Source organism: Ambystoma mexicanum, chromosome 6p (genome assembly GCF_040938575.1).
Source record: "Ambystoma mexicanum isolate Mex_15411 chromosome 6p, UKY_AmexF1_1, whole genome shotgun sequence".
Taxonomy (NCBI): Eukaryota; Metazoa; Chordata; class Amphibia; order Caudata; family Ambystomatidae; genus Ambystoma; species Ambystoma mexicanum.
This window is the reverse complement of record NC_090935.1, coordinates 1,441,365,986-1,441,386,306: the sequence shown is the minus strand read 5'-3', so window position 1 is coordinate 1,441,386,306 and position 20,321 is coordinate 1,441,365,986. Positions and strand designations below refer to the sequence as shown.

General features: G+C 44.5%; 1 protein-coding gene across 4 annotated transcripts in view; it reads left to right on the top strand.

Annotated features, from left to right (window-relative positions):
* The window catches only part of RBPMS (RNA binding protein, mRNA processing factor), an 817,626-nt gene that overhangs the window by 691,585 nt on the left and 105,720 nt on the right, over nt 1-20,321 (top strand). For all 4 annotated transcript variants that reach the window (XR_011280399.1, XR_011280398.1, XM_069626173.1 and 1 more), the window contains one exon: nt 18,130-18,199. Coding sequence is in view for 2 of the 4 variants with exons in the window: in XM_069626173.1 (XP_069482274.1) it covers nt 18,130-18,199 (70 nt within the window). In the remaining 2 variants the exon portion in view is untranslated. The remainder of the gene's footprint in view (nt 1-18,129; nt 18,200-20,321) is intronic.

Genomic DNA, 20,321 nt, shown 5'->3' with positions numbered 1-20,321 from the left:
ATTGATCTGCTCCTTACTTCCATAGCTTGGCTGGTTCTCGAGTTTGCAGAGGCTGGCTAGGCTGGAGCAGCTCCAGGGTAATTGGTCTCCTCCCTACTTCTATAGCTTGGCTAGTGCTGGAGTTTGTGGAGGAGGGCTTTTCTGGAGCAGCTTGAGGGCAATTGATCTTCTCCCTACTTCCATAGCTTGGCTGGTGCTGGAGTTTGCAGATGCCGGGTCTGTGCTGGGGCATCTACAGGGTAATTGATCTTCTCACTTCTTCTTTAGCTGGGCTGTAGTGGAGCTTGTAGAGGCAGGCTGACTGCCTCGTGCCTGGGATAATCTTCTCTTTTGTGTGGGACCGGGATGACTGAGGCAGCTGGAGAAGCAGGCCGCGCTTGCAGTGCAAGACACATGGCAAGTGTTAGTTCTCTTCAACCTAAAGTCTCTATGTGGGTGAAAGGACTGGCCAGCTGTTGCCGCGGGATGAATACTTGCTCTGGGTTTGAAGAAATCTACACCTGAGGCTGTGATAGGCGATAGAACTGGATCAGTTTTCTTCCCAGTAAACTTCCAAATCTATAGTTTCTGAAGCAGACATTTATCTATATCACTCAGTGGGCCTCATTACACGGTAGGCGCTAAGGGATTACCGGCACCGGTAAGGTCACCGGTGCCGGTAATCCCTTAGCGCCCTACTACGAGGTCCCTCAGCGGGTCCCTTCCTTAACGCCTGGTCTGACCAGGCGTTAAGGACGGGACCCGCTGAGGGACTTCAGAGCTAATAACGGTACCGCAAATTGCAGTACCGTTATTAGTTCGTTCCCCATTCCCATTTGAGCCCTATGGGGGCTCAAATGGGAATGGGGAATGGTATTTGGTAAGTGCCCATACCGCCTACCCGGACCCGATATGCGGTAAGGGAGTAGCCATGCGGCTAATAGCGGCATGGTTACCTCCTACCGTGTAATGAGGCCCAGTGTCTGCAGTTCCCTTCAACCCCTTTGGCACACAATTAAGCGACTGTAGATGAGGAACACACAGTGGAACCCACCGCCGAGAAAATGGGGCGAAGGTATGTTGCCCAGCATCCCGTGTGTTGCCACTGTGTGCTTTGCCTATGCATCGCTCACTCCTGCCTGATAACAAAAATGAAGAGCGGAGTGGTGCTTGGCACACTCCTGCCCTAGGGAATGGAGTTAGTCACACCAGACATGGAGAAGGGTTCCCCTCAACTTTGGCAGAAAAAAACTCTAAAGTAGCCATACGGGCATCAACATTATGCACTATCCCCAACGGTGAGGTATGGGCATGTGCCCCCCTACTGGAAAGCACCAAGGCAACAATGTGGTGAAGTGGCTAACCAGGTAAGTATGACATGAGTTTTCTTCTTTTCACATGTGCCGTATTTGCAACCGAAACAGGCAACATGTCACACTTTGATTGCATTGCACTCAGTCGCCATAATTGGGGCAACACGTCTATGCTTTTTAAAGCGTCCTCTTTTTGTACGGAACCCAACCTTCACCTTTCCGCCTGGGCATTTCCGGCCATGTAATTCCTGGACACATATTTGAATAGCCCTTTAAAGTACAACTCTTCTTGCAGCATGGGGCTTTTTGCACACAGGCCTCATTATGAGTGTGCAGGTAATTCAATGGTAAATCTGCCATATTACCACCAAACACGTGTACCGTTACCGTCACTCAGTCCCGTGGGTTTATCACAGGATTCAGTGGTGGAAGGGCATGGGGATTTTGGTGGAATTACAGCAAACAGTATTTCCCCCATGGTAATTCCAACAACTTTGGGTTTCCGGCACACCGAAGGGTGACGCCGCCCGTTATGGTAGGATGGCAATACCTCAGGAGGGAATTGCAGGCCGTGCGACCAGGACACGGACATGCAGCCGCAATGTGCGCCCTGAGGAGCGGCATTGAAAATGACAATGGATCTGGGCAGAACCACCATCGGCACTCAGCGATGCAACTGCAGGGTCACTCGGCACCAACAGGGGACTGACTGGGTGGGTTTGTGAGTCATTCTCGTGGCCCTGTGTTGGATTCTGCAATAAATGAACGGAAGCCCACATTGTAATCAATCTTCTTCATTCTGTTCCCCATTTGACGTCACTTCCTCTTTTCTTCCCATAACGACATAGAGATGGGACGTGATAGCACTGCATGCGGGAGCAGTGAGAAAAGAGGACATGTTTTGAGAGGAGGAGCTACTGAAAGGGAACTGAATTGCACTGATTTGTGCACAAGGAGCCAAAAGCACAGATGGGGGAGGATATTTTGGGAGTGTGAAAAACACTGTAAAATATCTTACCGCTATGCAAATTAATGAAAAGAGTTTGATGATTAATTAGAAGCCTCTGTGCCATGCCATAACATCGTTTGAGAATGACAAATCCCAACCCATTGATGAGTGAAGATGGCCAATAATTCAGAAACGTGCAGAATGCCAAGGAAGCATCAGGTCAGTCTGAATAATGGATAATTAGCTAACAGTCCATGATAGCATGATGGATGCCCTCCAACTATTAGTGGTTCCCTCAGACATGAAAAGAGGGTGAGTTGGGATGCCTGGACTGACTAAGAGTGCCAGGAGGTAAAAAATAACATCTCTATAAACCTTAAATTATGAAAAAAGGCCCAGAAGTTCTAGCACCATCTATAATAGGAATCTAGCGAAAGACCCATATAAAGCAATCATTCAAAAGAAGAAATATGATACGTTGGACCCATCCTGGGACTACCTGGACACTCAGGCACCTCAGTACTAGCAGAGCCCCCCTTCACAAACAGCGCTTTGTACCATTTGCCCTGAAAAGGATGAGCATTGGCATTAAAGGGGGTGCCTTGTAAAGGAGGCATTTCCTTATTTGCATGGCTGCATTCCCAATTCAAGTTCGGGAATGCCTACAGCCCGTGTAAATGCTTTGGAGTAACAAAGCATTTACAAGGGCAATTAGGCCTTTGAGGACCACTCTTCATGTCAGCCATTGGGAGGCACTTTGAGGTGGGAAGGTACATTTTCTAGAACTTCAGGGGGCATTGCCATAGGGCAGTGCTGATAGAGACTGCACCCACCTGTTGGTGCGGCCCTAGCCCCTAAGAGCGAGGCAGGCCCTAGCCCCTTGCAGAGAGATGCGGGGCAAATTGCATCGGCTTCGAAACATAATTGGTGCACCCAAGCACCCTATGACACCTTACTCTCTCAACTGACCTGGACTACGGTCCCGAGGGCGTTCAACCTACCAACGCTTTGAGGTCATACCAATGATATATGGAGTGCTATATAAATGCCAAATAACATAACATAACATATCTGCGCTATCACTGGCAGACATGCTGTCAGTATAAGACACGGGTGGACTGCGCACATACTTCACAGTGGGTGGGCTCTTCTCTGTAAAAGCATACTACCCCACTCCCAACCACTGCGTCTCTCTGCTCAGGAGCAGCATTTTGTTAATAATGTGGAATAACAGCCCGGGGGGGGGGACTGTAATAAGTGTTATCGGCCTACGCTAAATTCCAGGCCTGAGGTAAAGACGAGGCTGCATAAAAGTGTAAGAGACAATAATACATGTTACAACCCTCCCCCCAGCGATGTAATGACATTATAATAACAGGTAAGAAAAAAAGGAAATCGGTGCCCGGAGTCAGAATTGTCGAGGTGAAATATTGGCTTAGGGAGACACTGAGCACAGGGACGTCATTTAGGGGCCGCCAGAGGTCGCAACTGCGACCTCCGAGGACTCCCTTGCGACCTCTGTGGTCTCCCTTGCGACCTCTAAAAAAGAAAACCAAAATAATATATATATATATATATATATATATATGAGAAAAACACACAAGCCCCTGCGCGGTTGTAGAAAATACTCCACACACAAGACCTAGCTATTTAAAATATCATATTTATTGGTACTTAATACAGTCTGAGGAAGCCTGAGCATTCAGGCGGAACGCGTGACCATCTTCCACCCGTTGGGTGAGTGTTTTGTTCAACCTTATGGCTGCCACAGCGGCGAATGATTTCACCTCTGCGTTTTGTAATGTACTGTATTAAGTACCAATAAATATGATATTTTAAATAGCTAGGTCTTGTGTGCTGGAGTATTTTCTACACATGCCCACTGGGTGGTTTTTTGCAGTGTTACAACCGCGCAGGGGCTTGTGTGTTTTTCTCATATTTACGAATTTGGCTAAATTCGTCACTCCAGCACCAGCCACTTAAGGAGGTAGAGCGCCATCATTTTTAGCTAAATTGATTTACTCATATATATATATATATATATTTTATTTTTTATTTTTTGGTAATGCAAGGTCCTGGGCTGTAGCCAGCACCATGTGGCTCTTTACTTCTGGAATGGCTGGCTTTCTTGTTCAGGCCCCTTAAAGAAAAGAAGAAAAATAAGATAAGAACAGGAGTACCACAAGTCTAACACTTTCAGCAGTGACCCTAAATAAGAAAGAACAGGAATACCAAATAATGTGTCTTTCTGGAATTATATACAATAATTGCTAGACTCATTAAAGGTTTATTTCAGGCACACTTCAGGGTGGTGAGTCACTGATTTAGTCTGTTCTTAAACGCCTCAACTCAGCATTTCATCCTTCTGAGGTCGATAAATGAGTACCAACACTTGTTGGGTGATATTGGGTGTATATTTTTTCTATATAAAGCGCTTAAGCGTAAGTGCTATATAATAACACATCATTATCATTTGGTCATGGACGTCTGCTTGCATTCACAGTAATTTGGTAATATGGGCCTATACGCACTGATCTTAACGTTACATATGGTGATCCATTCTTGTATGAAATATACATCACATTATAGTGATATCGTAACCATATTTTCCGTAGTGGACAATGCTATGTGATGCCACTTCCTGTTTTGGCAACGGGTGAAAGGTCGTGTTCCATCGCTTCCAGCGATATCACTTTGAAGTGGGGTCAAATGACATCACGTCCTGTGATGTTATCAGGGGTCAAGGGTCGTGTGATGTCACTTCCGCTACCCCTGGCATTTTGGTGAAATGACGTACCTGACTGAGCACTAATTCAGAATTCTAGGAAAGCAACAGGAGGCCCTGAAACAGTGTTCAAGGGACTTAGCAAACTCATTGTTTACAATAGGCCGCCAGTATTCCTCTGTTATAACGAGATTATATTAACAGGGCCGCAAGCCAAGCCTGTCGGTAACAGGCCCGCAACCCAAGTTAAAGAACTGCACAAAAAGGGGGAGTTTAAGATAGTAGCAGTGCCTTAACAGGCACGGTCAGCCTGCCAGCTTGGTAAATATGGCTCTCTGAACCCGCACCTTGTAGGGACAACTGCCAAGGCCTTTTTAAAAAAAACAAAAATGAGAATTGGAAAACACCTTGGCTGCATCCTCAGCACAGAAGTCTGTTTTCAGTGTTGATTACACAATTTCAGAGGCGAGGATGCTATCACACAGTGGCATTAGGTAACTTATGCACTTTTTTTTTCATTTAAAAAAGAAGGCTTTACCATCCGTGGTCTTCAATGCCTGGGTGCTAATAGCGGAGGTTGCCCGGAATGTGTGCTTGCAATGATGAATACAACCCACGTTCCGAGCAACCTGGTGGGCTGCACCCTTCACCATGGATGCTAATGAGGTACATAGCCTGGTGTGCCCCTCACGAAGCCTGTGAGTGATGCAGGAAAGTACATCAAACGTATTGCAATAGGGGCAATTGATACAGCACCTAATTGACGGTCAGCATCCCAGATCCTGGGTGGATTCAACATTTTGAGTCAATCCATTCTGCTCATTCTATGAGTGCAACCCAAGACACTCTCCAAGACAATGCTAATATAATTATTGTTCTACCCATAAACTCCTTCATCCCTTAAAAGGTCAAAGTGGTACTTAAAAAACAAGTCTACTGGTGCACAATATCCAGATACTGTGGGCAGTGCAGAATTCTAGTAACACAATGGCCCAGATTCTCAAAACCTTTTTGGTGCAAGCGATGTGATGCACAAGCGTATCCACCTTACTTGCGCCAAAAGAAGTTTGGTAGCACCCGTAAAGGGCATTTGAGTGGGCGCATCTCTGATTCAGAGGCCCCCTTTCACTCCTTTCTGCAATAGTGCACATCAGGAGGTATTTCTGTGCCTTTGATCGTGCGCTCCAAAATCCACAAAAGGAATGCGATTTAAAAAGCGCAAAAACTAAACCCATTTCCCTGCGCCTGCATGACTGAGTCCTTCCTGACCTTGTCATGCATTTGTTCATAAGAGGAACCACTGCTGTCCCACTTCCATTTCTATCCCTTAAACACCTATTATTAGCATGACACTGCGCCACGCCCTTTAAGCGCCCCTCACTGTGAAATGCGTTCCCAGCAGCCAGGTGGTGCCGCGAGCCCTTAATGCTCCCGACACTAATATATGTATGTTTGATAGCAAGCACATCATTTCCGCTGCAGCTCAGCCCGTTGGACATGCATAGGTCACCTTTGTGGGTCAGCTGACCTGCACATTTCCAACAACGGGCCATCTACAAAAAAAAGTGCAAACTCTGTGCTATTTTTAGATGCCCAATTTTTTGAGAATCCAGCCATATTCTTTTTATTTTTTATTTTTTATTTTTAATTTTTTTTAAATTGTGTTACAATTTTTACAAAGCTATGAAAAACAGTTCTGTGTGGTCCGTCGACGGTGAGCTTGCTGGGGGCGTTTCTTTTGGTGTCAAAGTTCATCTATATTTTTTTATCTTTCCAAGTGTTCATTGCATTGTTCGAGATTCAAGGATCGGAAACATAAAGCTACCCCCGTCGCCCATCGTGTGTTCGGCCCACTTGCCAAGGCGTTCCACCAGGTCTCTGCGTCAAAAGTTTCCTTACTTGTTAGGATTTTGGTCAGATATTGTGTTCTAGGCAGATTAGTCCCTGGGCAGAATAGTAACAGGTGACGAGACGTTTCTGTCATTTCATTCTCTCCACAAAAACGGCAGTTGTTTGTATCTGCTTGTTTCCTTCTTGCTTTTACTTCGTTTGTCAGGATCTGATTTAGTCAGAATCCAGCCATATTAGTCTTACAGACAGCCTACGTCATGAAAGTCCTGGATTCAGTATTGATGACAACACTTTTTTGTCTCAACATGGAAAATAGCCAAGATAACATCAAGAGATCCATTCTTGCAACACAAATCCAGATATGGAGCATATTACTGGCACCTGCCAAGCAATGTTATTACAAAAGTACTGGTACAGTACTGCAATCAAGCTCCTTATAACTCTGGGCTTACTGCATATGTTCTTTCTAAGAAGAAGTGACAATTTACACAAGTTATGCAGGGTTGAAACAGGCACTTGATTCTGTAGCCAGAGGGGCATTATTGCTCTTCATCGAGGGAATAACATCTTCATGGTACAACGCTAGTAATAACGTTTATGACCTACATGGGCGATGGAACAAAGCATCCCTTTTGTAATCTTCACCGATGGCTCTGTTCAAAATAGACAACACACTGTGAGAACAAGAGCTTGCTGATGGGTAATTGACAATTTAGTGCCTGAGAGATCTTATTGCTCCCAGAAAACCTTGGAGCCATTACATCAAGCTGTCATGCAGACTGAAAGCTCTCCTGGTAGCGGTGCATGCGGTTGAACAAAAGGGCCACACAAAGATGCCCGGTTTAAGGAAAGCAGACAATCAATGTCTTTTTGTTGGAAATTGGTGGGTAAGATAAAGGCCCTATCTTACTAACACTGCACCTGAGTTTCACTTGTTTGCTATAGTTAATAGTAATCTGCACTTAAAAGTAAAGACAGAGGGATTTAACCCCAGGAGACCGTTGAAGGCATTTAAGACGGAGCTACTGATGTTCTATTTGTTCCGGGATTGTACCGCAAAGCATTTCAACATCTGCCTAATGCCGATGCACGTGAAAAGTGTCTATTTAAGATGCACCTGAAATATGGTCCGTTCAAACCAATCTTTGCGTATATTCAACAAAACTATTAAGTCCTGATTCAGCGGCGACAGACATTTCACAGATTATTCACTGATCCAGGAGGAGAAAGGCCTTGAGGACGACTAAGGTCGAAACACGTGTCGGCTGACTATACGAAGAATAAACAGATTTTTGGAAGACCTATCTTGAGGACTTTGAATTAATTGCTTATCATCACATAGCTTTTCAACATTGGGAAGGAAGAGAGCGATTCACCAGAATCCAGTTTCATTCATGCTATAGGTAATACTAATCTGCACTTTTCTCCCCATATTTACTGAATTCAATGTGATTGAAGGAATCTACACTTTAAGAAAACAATTACAATAATTGCAAACCTAGATTGTCAGTGAAGGATGTATAACTAGAGTGTTCTGATTAATTCACCACATAATAATCCAAGTAGGGGTGTGCCAAATAGTAGATTTACGTATTTGGCCGAATGCCAAATAGTTGGACAAGTATTCGTCCGGAAGCTACTATAGAGCCGAATAGCTGCCTTTTTGATAAAGTTATGCAAAGAAAAACTTTTAGATAATAAAAAATCTTGAAAATGTGTTTTGAAAACCATGAAAGGAATACATTTTAAATTAACAGAAATTAAACTGTTCAATAATAACACTGTTTCTATTTTTGTAGAAGTGGGTTGTTGGGCAGGGCCCAAGTAACTAAGGGTAGCTCATAAGTATACTATGCATGTATGCAATCCCTTTGAGGGCAGACCTGGGGGTGCCTACACATATTTTCAAATGCTCCTTTTGGGCCTGCCCATCTTTGTCTTTCTGGGTCCAGCAAGGCACTGAAACACAAAATGAGTGATTACATCATTCAGCACCTTGTTCACTTCTGAAGTGCTACTGAATACAAACCTTTGCAATGCTAAGGCCGTGCTTTCTACCTTTGGTTCTGAGAGGAGAGGAGACATATGAACAATCTGTTCTTACTTATAGATAGCATTTTTCTTTGTTTTTCAGGAGGGATATGTTTGTGGTCTTTTGGGGCATGATCCGACACCAGATAAACACACATAGGGAATGCCGAGTCCTCCATGGTTCTTCGCTGACCCTATAAGGAGGGCACAGTGCTGATTTTCAGATCTTAAATTGGGATGTGCATGTTTATTTTACTTATTTGCTTCACTTGTACATCCATTAGGTCCAATGTTTCTACATTGTAAGCGTGTATCTCCCTGTCTTTATCACACACATATCCATCTTTTATAACTCACGAATGTTGGGAGGAATATTTTTGCTGCCACAGGCTGGGGCATTTTGTTTAAAAATATATTTTTGTAAAACTTGCAGTCTATTGAATAGCCATGTTCTTTAGTAAAATCTCTCACCTTTACCCAATTCAAAGGGACCCACTTTGGCAACATGAGTTGGAGGGCAGGAAGTGTAACCTATGTTTCGATATTACAAGCACATCTCTGTCGCAGGCACACTTCCCACTGAGACATATTACTTGCTTTATAACCTTGGCCCGCTGGCTGAATCGTTCTTTGCTGCAGGAACATTATGTCCTGAGCTATTTTACACAGAGTTTGGAACTTCCTGGGATATCTGTAGCAGTCATATTAATCCACTTAATTATATTACTTGAATTGAGAATAGGTGGGATTGGACCTTGTAACTTGAGAAAAAAAAAATGATGTTCCAGCTCAATGGCTTTCAACTGCAAAATACTGGAGAGACCATAGACATCTCATTGCACATTGAAAATATTGCAAATGTTACTTTAGCTCACCCCTCCCCAGCAAACCACCAGACAGAACATGGAGGGCAGGGACTTAGTTTGCACTTTCACACCTCTGCTCTAACTGTACTCAATCATAAAAGTGAGAACAGCATTTGTTTAATGGTCCTTTAAAGGATAAACACCATGCCTGAATGGTTCCAGGCACACAGTCAAAGTAGTACTTAAGGTATTTTGTAGGGGAAACTATTCCGCTTCGAGTGATGATTAAGTATTTGGCCAAAGCTGAATATCTCATTTTCTGCCGGAATTCAGCTGAATACTTACTTGAAGCGGAATTTGGGTACACCATAATTCCAAGGAATATCAGGTCAGGAGTCTTTTTTTCTGGTCATGGTCAGGTGACATGGCCTGTTGTACCGCTGCCTGAAGAAGAGATAAGTGGCGCAAATAGAAAGGTGTAAACGGCCATAGCATCATCAACGCGCAGCACCAGAGTCTGTGTAACACTATTGCATAGACATGGGCAGAATGCAGAGGGACAAGCTGAGCTTGTGAGAGTGGTGGATGTTTCACACAGAGTCACTCAGCAGTAGCAATGATGACCCAAGAGCTTGAAGAGGCACGTATAGGAGGCTAGCGTGATAGGCAGAAAGGTGGCGCACCACAGAAGAGCTATCAGTGGTAGCACTGAAGAGAAGGTGCACACCAGAGAGCAGACCAAGGGATAATCAGAAGAGGATGGACGAAATCGGGATGGCGATGAGGGTTCATGGATAGATGCCAGAAGAAAGAGGGAATAGCAGGGGGCAAAGACCAAAAGATGGACCAAAGTGTCCCCTGCCAAACCCTGATATAGGAGCCACTGAGAAGGTGCACATTAAGAAAACCAATGCATGCTGCACCTTGGAAGTGGAGTTCATAGAGAAATTGAAATTAAAGAGTATTGCTGAATGCCATAATTTGGTGTGCACGTTTTCACAATTCACTGAGGAAGGGCAGTTTGCTGTTTCTAATGACTAGTGCGAAAGTGATGTTATAAAGAAACACTGCTCGCTGGAACTTGGGGGTGTGCTAGAGCATTGTGAAAGTGGAGCTGACAGAAAACATTGCATGCTGGACCTTGGAGTCAGAGCTAATTAATCATACTGAGAAAGGGAAGCTAAAGGAAAACATTGCATGGTGGAACTAAGAGTCAGAGTTCCTAGAATCCATTAACCAAGTGATTGTAGGCTGGCACCACATTGAGGAAGTGAACCTAAAAAGAACCATCACATGCTGGAGGGGGAATTCACAGGCCCCAGGAACCAATCATCAGACAATGGGATAGCCAAACCTCAAATACAAAAGTGGAGGAAAGCTGATGTAGTGCCTCAACGCCTCAACGCAGAGCACTGCAGTCCCCGACTAGCCTGACCACAGCAGAGCCGCATCTGCTGGGGGACCCCGGATGAGTGCTGTAAAATGCCTCTGAGTTTTTGCAATAACTTCTACTAGAGTCAGGCGCTGTACCTCATTGAGCCTGCTATTGGTAGGGGGCGCTGTGCTGCACGCAATGTCACAGATCCTTTTCCAAGGCCCTTCAAGAGGCAGTACTCATTTTTATTGGGCGCGTGACTGTCTCCTGCCAAGCGGCGTGGCTAGGTGTGGATGACATGGGGATTTCCCCAGGGCCACCATACACTATTTTGGGGTGCTCGACTTCCACGTTGTCTCCCAACTAGATGTACAGCAAAGCAAAGGATTTAAAGGATGGTGTCAGAGGCCGAATTCAAGAATGCACTGCACATTATCTGCTTCTCCCTATTTGCACAACTTAAACAAGCTCATGGCATATTCGTTCTTGCCTATCACACGGCACCCACAGCAGGGCATTTTGTTTTATTTCACAGTATATCATTCATTTAATTTTGTCTGTGTAGGGAAGGTGGCCCTACTCTGGCACACCATCTTGTGCATTTCATGGAATATTTAAATCCTGTGTGCCTCTGCGCCTACTGTGCATGCATGGAAAAGTCGATATATCTTTTTGGCCTTAAAAGGTAAATATCCGGAGTTTGGCTAATGCATTTTTGGATTTTTGTGCAGCTGTGCAGACGTGTCTGCCAAAAATCTCCAAAATGAAAGGGAACCATTTTGAGATATTGTGAGATATCGGTTGTAAAATAATGCACGGTAGACTTGGGGTTTACTGATGGAACTCCTTTATTCTCTTTTCATCATCAGCTTTCTTGATGCAATAAAAACTCTGCACGTAAACTGTGGGCAACAAGCCCTGCAAAACAGCTCTCTGCAATATAATTCTTAAGATCTAAGGCATGAGTGATGGTCAGTCTATAGAGGAGCACTCGGAAGCTGATGCTGCTCCGTGCCCTCTGCTCCAGCTTAATCGTTCGTTCGCGGGAGCTGCCGATTCCGCCTCTGTACGAGATCTTGCAAGACTGGAAGTCCCGCGATATCTCTAAACACCTCCCTTTGATAATGCAGAACAAGTTACTGCATGACATAGTCAATGTATCTCACTGGTCTTCTGTGTTCCCTTCTCGGCTGGGCTTCCCTCTCGCTGCTGGTGTCTAGCTTTGGATCAGTTTCCTGAACGACCATGGGTGCATCTTCTTCAGCTTCTTCCTCCTCGACCTCTCTTCTGCCTGTCTCTGGCTCTTGTTCTCTTACAGTTTCTCTGTCCGGGCCCTCATAGGTTTTGGGTCCTTTGTGGGTCTTTTCTCCCTCACAATTCTTTTCAAACATGGCTACTCTCTCCATGTTCCATGTGCCGCCATCATCAGTGCGGACATGGTTGGTTCCTCTGTGAATCACTTTTATGTGTTTGCTGAACCTTGAACCAGGCATTTGGTCTTTGGTCGGTAAACATACTTTGATCCAATCTCCTTCTCTTACCTCGCACCCTTGTTTTGTCTTTCTTCTTCTGTCGCTCCACCTTTTCATGCGTGCTTTGCTGTTCTCTATTCTCCATACTACTTCCGACATGTCTACTTCGTCGGCCTCTATTACTCTGGCCAACTATGATGGCACTAGTGTGGATGCCGCTCTCCTCCCTCTCAACATGCGAAATGGGGAGATTTGGGTGATGCCGTTGGGCGTTAGCCTGTGAGCTGCGATGGCCTCTTTGGCCATCTTGAGGGGATCCATCCCTGAGGCGGTCGCCAATTGGATGGTTCCTTTAATGAATCTGTTTGCTCTCTTCACAAGTCCATTTGCTTGGGATGATACAGCGCTGCTTTCCTTTGGGAAATGTTGTGTTTCCGCAGGAACAACTCCATGTCTCTGGAAATTAACTGCGCTCCATTGTCTGTTACTAACTCACTGGGGAGCCCTTCCCTCTGAAAGATAGCGGTGAGGACTTCTATCACGGTGGCAGTCGTGATATTGGGGACAAACTCAGCTTCAACCCACTTCAACAGGTAGTTCACAATCACTATGCAGTATCGATGTTCGGGCGTAATCGCCCCCAGTGGTCCAATAAAGTCCAGTCCTACTTTTGGCCACACTGTTTCGGGGATCTCGGTGGGAATTTGCATTTTTTTTTTATTTTATTTTTTAAAGCAGGCATCGAGTCGCTGTTACAGGGATTGGTTTTTTTTTTAGTTATGTAATTGTTTTTGTTTTTTTCTTAGTTGCGTGTATTTATAACGCACTTAAATACCAATAAACTTTTAAGCGCGGACCCAGGGATCGAACCTGTGTTGCTTCATGGCATCTTGCTTAGAAGGCAGGCACTTTGCAGCTGAGCTATGCTCCTGGAATCATGGAAGATTGTCTGATCTTCAAGAGTTTATCACTGTTGAGACACTCATGGCATCTCTCAATCATTGTGCGAATCTCCTGATCCATGGAAAGCCACCAGTATGCTTCTCTCACTCTTTGGTGCGTCATGGTGTTCCCTAGATGCCCTGCGTGGGCTCTGCACAGAATGTTTTTCCTCATTCAAGTGGGTGGTATTACTTGATCGGTTTTCATGATTATGCCGTCAGTCTCTGAAATTTCTTCTGCCACTTTCCAATATGGTCTCATTCCTTCTGGCACTGCCCTTTCATCTGGCCATCCATTCCTGATCCATTCTCTGATTCTCACCATGGTGGGGTCTTTCCCATCTTCTTCCATCCAATGTCTTTCGCTCAGCTCCAGGTAGTCTGGGACCTTGAGGTCTATGATAGATGCTACTATGCATTCTTCTTGCAGGAAAGTGGTCGCTTTGTCTTTTCCTTCAGGCAATATTGACATGCAGTCTGCCTGCGAATTCTTCTACCCAGAGATGTGCTGTATCTTGAAGGTGTATTCTTGCAGCTTGGCTGCTCTGCATGCCAACCTGAGTTTCAACACTTTGGTGCCTCCTGGACTGAGCATGTGAATGAGGGGCTTGTGGTCGGTGACCAACTTGAATTTCGTGCCCAATACATACGTCCTGAAGTGTTCCACAGCCCATGCACAGGCCAGCATCTCTTTCTCGACTGTGGAATAACTTTGTTCGGCTGGGGATAGGGCTTTGGAGGCGAAAGGCACTGAGTGTTCTGTGTCTCCTTTTTTCTGAGTGAGAACGGCTCATAATCCATATGCACTGGCATCCATGGTGATGACTGTACACCAGTCTGGATTGAACGGTTGTAGGCACAGTGCTTCAACTGTGTGTCATTTGATGCTTTCCACCACTTTCTTCTGGACTTCTTGACATGTGAATTCTGACCCTTTTTTTAGTAGATCACAAAGAGGCGTTGAAGTTTCCGAGAACTTCGGGATGAATTTAGCATTATACGGCATCTTCGTAAACTGATAGGTGCCAAACGGGGTGATGAATGCTGTCAATGGCTTGGAGTCTTTGTGTAACTGTATTTGATGGTACGCGTCCCTCATGTCTAACTTGGAGAACACTCTGTCTTCCTTCATCATGAGGATTAACTCGTTGATGCTTGGCAGGTTGTAGCTGTCTGCAATTACTTCTATGTTTAGACTGCGGAGATCAATGCATACCCTTAGATCTTGTGAATTTTGTTTTTTTATAAGCACAACCGGGCTCAGCCACTCTGATGCTTCGATTTCTTCGATGGTGCTTTCTTTCACCATTGTGTCAAGTTGGTTTCTGAGCGTGTCTCTAGCGGTCGCAGGTACTGGCCTTACTCTGTGTTTGACGGGGACTGTGTTGGCTTTGAGTAGTATTTTGTGGACAAAGCCTTTGATGTGTCCAGGCCCATCCGAAAACAGTTTTGGATAATCTTCTCTGACTACCGGCGCTCCTCTGGAACTGATGGACAACACCTGGTCCTCTGTACTGGGGTCAAGCGTGATTTGCAGTTAAGCCTGATCGTCCCACCCTAACACTGCTGGGCCTTCTTGACTGAAGTATATTCTTGTGGTGGTCTCTCTCCCTTTAAACTCCACTTTTCCTTTGATATAGCCCAGTAGGTCAATGGATGTGCCACCGAACACCGTGGGCTTGTGCCGGGTGCTGAATACTTTGACTGTCTCTGTGCCCATCATCTCTTTGTATGTGCGCAGGGGAAATATAGTTACGTCTGAGCCTGAGTCTGCCATGACTCTCGTTATCAATCCATTTATTTTGATGGCGAAGTGAGGCTTTTCCCTCCTGGCACGTGGGCTGTTCAACATTATGGCAGTAGGCCTCCCCTCTTCGTCAGAGGAGGGTTTCCTCTCTGTGTTGTGTTCGGCATTGACGCTGGTGACTTTTTTGTTCCGCCATCTGCACACGATTGAAAAATGTCCTATCTTTTTGCACACCAAGCATTCTTTGTCCCTTGCTGGGCATTCTTTGTCGAAGGCTAATTGTTTGGTGCTGGTGCATCTGTGACATTTTAACGGTTCTTTCCTTCCCCACTTCCCTTTTCTCGTGTTGAAGACTGGTTTCTCCTTCTTTGGGCGGAAGGCTATCGCTTGTACTTCCGCAGGGCTGTATCCGCTTGCGTATCCTTTGCTCCTTCCCACGGTCTCTTCCATTGCTCTCGCCATTTCGACGGCTTTTTCTAGCTGCAATTCTTTTTATAGAATTAATTTGTCTTGCACCTTCCTGCTGTTGGTATGTACCACTAGCATGTCACAGATCAATCCTTCCGCGTTGTTTCCAAAGTTGCACAGCGTGGCTAATTCGCGTAGTTTGGTTATGTAGTTGTCCACTGGTTCAGACGTTTCCTGTTTGCGGCTCTAAAACCTTATCCTGCCTAGAACAGTATTCTCCTTTCTGGCACATTTTTTGACTATTCTTCTGACCGCCTCCTTAAATACGTCATCATTGTCGCCAGCCACTGGTTCAGGCGTGAGACTTTCAAACATCCTTTGGCCTTCGACGCACAGGGCATTCAGTAGCATGGCTCTGCGTCTCGCTGCCATGTAGCCTGCGCCACCAAAAGCCTCTAGGTACACGGTGAATAAGAGTTTCCATTGTGGCCATGGGATGGCAGGCCTACCTGGCGTTTGAAGAAATGGTGGTGGTGGTATTGCTCCTTGCATGGCGCTGCGTGAGTTCAAGTCTTGATCCTCGTTGCCAATTATGTTGTAAAATAATGTGCAGTAGACTGGAGGTTTACTGATGGAACTCCTTTATTCTCTTTTCATCATCAGCTTTCTTGATGCAATAATAACTCTGGATGTAAACTGTGGGCAACAGGCCCTGCAAAACAGCTCTCTGCAATATAAGTCTTAAGATCTAAGGCATGAGTGATGGTCAGTCTATAGAGGAGCACTTGGGAGCTGATGCTGCTCTGTGCCCTCTGCTCCAGCTTAATTCTTCATGCGCGGGAGCTGCTGCTTCCGCCTCCATGCGAGATCTTGCGAGACTGGAAGTCCCGCGATATCTCTACAATATCATTGGCTAAATAGTGCATTTTTCCACCCGCATGGAAAGCCCTATGAAAAAAACATGCATGAAACCACCAAACTTGGCATGACTGTGTAGATTTGGCTAGTTCAGTTGCATGCCACATTTGGTGGACTTTCCTTGATAAGAACAAAAGTTCCACAACATAGCATTTTTGCATTTTCACATGTCAAGTTCGATGTACCATAGTCTGGCAGCCAAAAGATTTTTAAACAGTAATGTTACAGTTCTGCCGAGTTCTGCCCACAAAGTCCTAGACAGCCTCAGTATGTACCTGGGCCTCTAAATACACCCCTAGTATAAGTGGCTGCTAGGGCTTAAGTGAATTTCCCAAATCAGAGTGTCATCCTACCTTACTTTCGTTCTGCTCCTGTCTTCTTCATGACGTAATAGGAGGTGACTGTGCATCTGTGGATATGCTATGTGCTTTTTGTGTGTCGCTGCATACCGAGAATTACAGTTTCAGAATGCTTGGTGGCACGTTATTAGTTACCATCATTATTACCCATGCTTGTGGTACTCAAAAAATAACCTCCAAATGATGGCGGCATGAGTCGGTCTAGAGGGGTTTGATCCCATTGTCCCAGCAGCCGCTACTTCACATTCATGTTCTTAAGTGAAGACACTAACTTTGCCGGTCTGGAAAGAAATGGTGTAAAAGAAGCTGGTAATTCCAGTAATGCCAGTGATTCAATATGTCCCAGTCCATAGGATGGGAACTTACTGTTATTCTGCCAATCTACTATCCCTACCGATATCCCGGTAATAACAGGATATTGGGTGGCGGAGTCGGTAATGCAGATTTCTCCGGGATCCCACCCAAATTACCGGCAGGATACCGGGAAAGCTGTAATTACCTCTGATGTGCCTATAAACCGCCCCTATGGGTCACTAATGGGGTTCATGTTCATTAGTCATCGTCCGCCTTCAGCTTGGATTTAAGTAGTGGCTCCTTACTTCTTCGACTCCTCCATCTTAAACCCTAGTACGGTGCGTGATCGTCTGTGCAAGGTGAGGCTCATTGAAGGTCAGAAATATTAGATCCCCTGTAATGTGGGCAGATCCTTTCAATGCTGATGTGGGTGAATTTAAAGTCTGATCATAATAAACATTTTTGAAATATAAAAACACAAAAATGTAGTTTTACATTTTTTAGTTGCATAGATTTTGCTGAATATTTCTTATCTGCTTATTTAATGTTTTAAACAGATCAAATGCAAGGTAAATAACAAAATGACAACATATCTAGAACGCTACACAACCTGATGCCATACTATTGATGTCTGGCCCATCTGGAGACCATTCTATGACGCGCTCATATCTGCTGCTATTCGTGTTATCAATTATTGACCCTTGATCTTTTTTATTTTTATTTTTTTCTCCTTTTTACTGTAACACCCTGATGACCCTGATCTGCCAAAAAGTCTTGCAAGCAATAGATAGAATATGAATAGATGTAAAGGTTTGAGGTAAAAACGAAAGATGTAAGATTGTTATGCAATACAGAAATTGTGCACTTGTTATCGAAATTAAATATTACAAAAATATGAACTTATATATATATATATAAATTGTGCAACCCATTCCAATAACATGCTATGATATTCTTGCAGATGCGCTGGCTCCCTCCCTCAGATGCGGTTTCTCAGGGCTGGAAGTCCCGTCAATTCTGCTGAATACTGTGTAAGTACAATCCCAGCCTCCACCCTTCACTTCACTGATACAAGCGATGATATGTTTAAAAGATATCGCATGGGGTACCATGAAACAAATTCATGCTGTCGGCTCTGCTCTGTGCTCAGAGTTGGTGGAATGCTAGCATCCCAGAAAGACACAAGTCTGGGCCGCAAACAACACATTTAGGAACCGCAATTTGCCCGCTTTACAGCGGCAACGCAGGGACCAAGAGCAGCAGGTGCCAGGAAATGAGAGACCTAGATCCAGACAAAAATAAGAACCACAACCATGTCTAAAGATCTTATCGATACTTACCTAGATTCTTCCAGACCAAAGCTGACAGCATTAAATCCCTCCTAAAAATGTGAAGAAATGAGCAATACATTGGTCATAATATTGGTCATTGAGGTGCATGTTATGTCATGTTGTGTTTTTTATGCTAAAAAGCTCTTATCCAGACCCATCACCACTGTAGTGGTCTTGCGGCCACGGAGCGTGTCCCAACAGTGGCGTGTTGTGCTCCCGCTCCCGAGGTGAGCCAGCATGGTCTTGTGGTCTGTGGTGGAAAGAAAATGGGTAAAAGGGAGAGCGGATGAGATGCAGGAGTACGATGGAAATGAGACAGGCAAGCAGATGGAAAGAGACAAGTGGACTCTGAGGAGGGTGTATGCTTGTGGTCGGAAGGGTACGTGGGTAGCCATTGATCATGGAACAAACAACTGCACATTTGCTGTCTAATTTAAACCTCATCACTATCTGGGAAGACACTTTATGAAGTTTAGAACCATTGATGAATTCTAGGAGTCTGTGATCATCGAGCGGATCAGAACAGTGAGAATTGGGGAAGAAACCCTGATGATGTATCACATACGATGCACCATTGCCCCCTGCCTTTGGGAACTGAGGGCCAAGATGCTCTCGCATTTACTACATGAACGCATGTCTAAGGCGTAGAGATGAGGTTGGCGCGCATTACAAGCTGGGTGAACTGTCATTCAGGAATGGTAACGGAAGTCAATACCACTTCTGCTGGAAGTACTCCTGGAAATCCGCCAATTCAGAGTTTCCACTAGGCCCAGTACAAACGCAGTGACATTCCTGGACGCACCGCAGCATTGCAGAAATTCTGCCATGCTTCATTTAAAATATATATATATATATATATATATTTATTGATTTCCTTCATCGTGTTGATCATGGAAAATGCATATTGTATAGGAGTGGTTCATACCACTACATTTTTCAATTTCTTTTTACAAAAGGGTAAATTCTGACCATGTATGCATTGGATAGGCTAGGTGGTGAAGAGGGGGCATCACATATGCCCAACTTTTCAACCCCTTGTAATTGCCCAAAGCGCACACTTTATTCACTGCATTGAAGAGGAACTCCTGCCCTTCCGTTCTATACATTGAAAAAAGTTAAAAAATACTTTTGGAGCACATTTTAAATTTTTACCTCCGTCTGTAGGTTTGAGGTAAAGTTTGGATGCTTTTCGTTTTGGAAAAAACTCACAATACATCTGGTGGTGTGTCCATAGGTTACTTCTCCATTCACCTCAAATTGAGAAGCAGTACAAATGGTGGTACTTAGCAAAAGCTGCCATTTCCATTTTACCGCCCAACTCATAATAACTCTTCCTGTCTCTTCTCTTTACGTCACCTACAAGTGTTCTCTGTTGTATGGTAATGTGTCATTCAAAGAGAGAAAGGGAGCTCCAAAGTTATGCAGGAGTTCTTGTTAAAACGATTGTTACGTAATCGTTGAGCAAGATGTGGAGGTTGAAGAAGGTCTTGGTCTCCCCTCATGCATTTACATACAGAATACAAGTAGTAGAATTAATAACTACTGGCATTCATAATGTTCTGATTACAGGTATATAACAGTGTTACCCATAATAGCCGTAGATGGTTTTGGTAATGTTTCGATCACTGCTTTTTCTTAATGTATTATCAATTGTATGTTTTGTGTATATTTATGAGATTATTATGTTTATGGCAGTTACACCTGAAAACAAATAATTTATCATGTTGCATTGCAAGAAACCCAAATAAATAGAAAGGAATCCTAAAAACGATATCACCTCTGCCACCCGTCACTGGCCTTCACTGTTCCCCTTGCTAGCCAA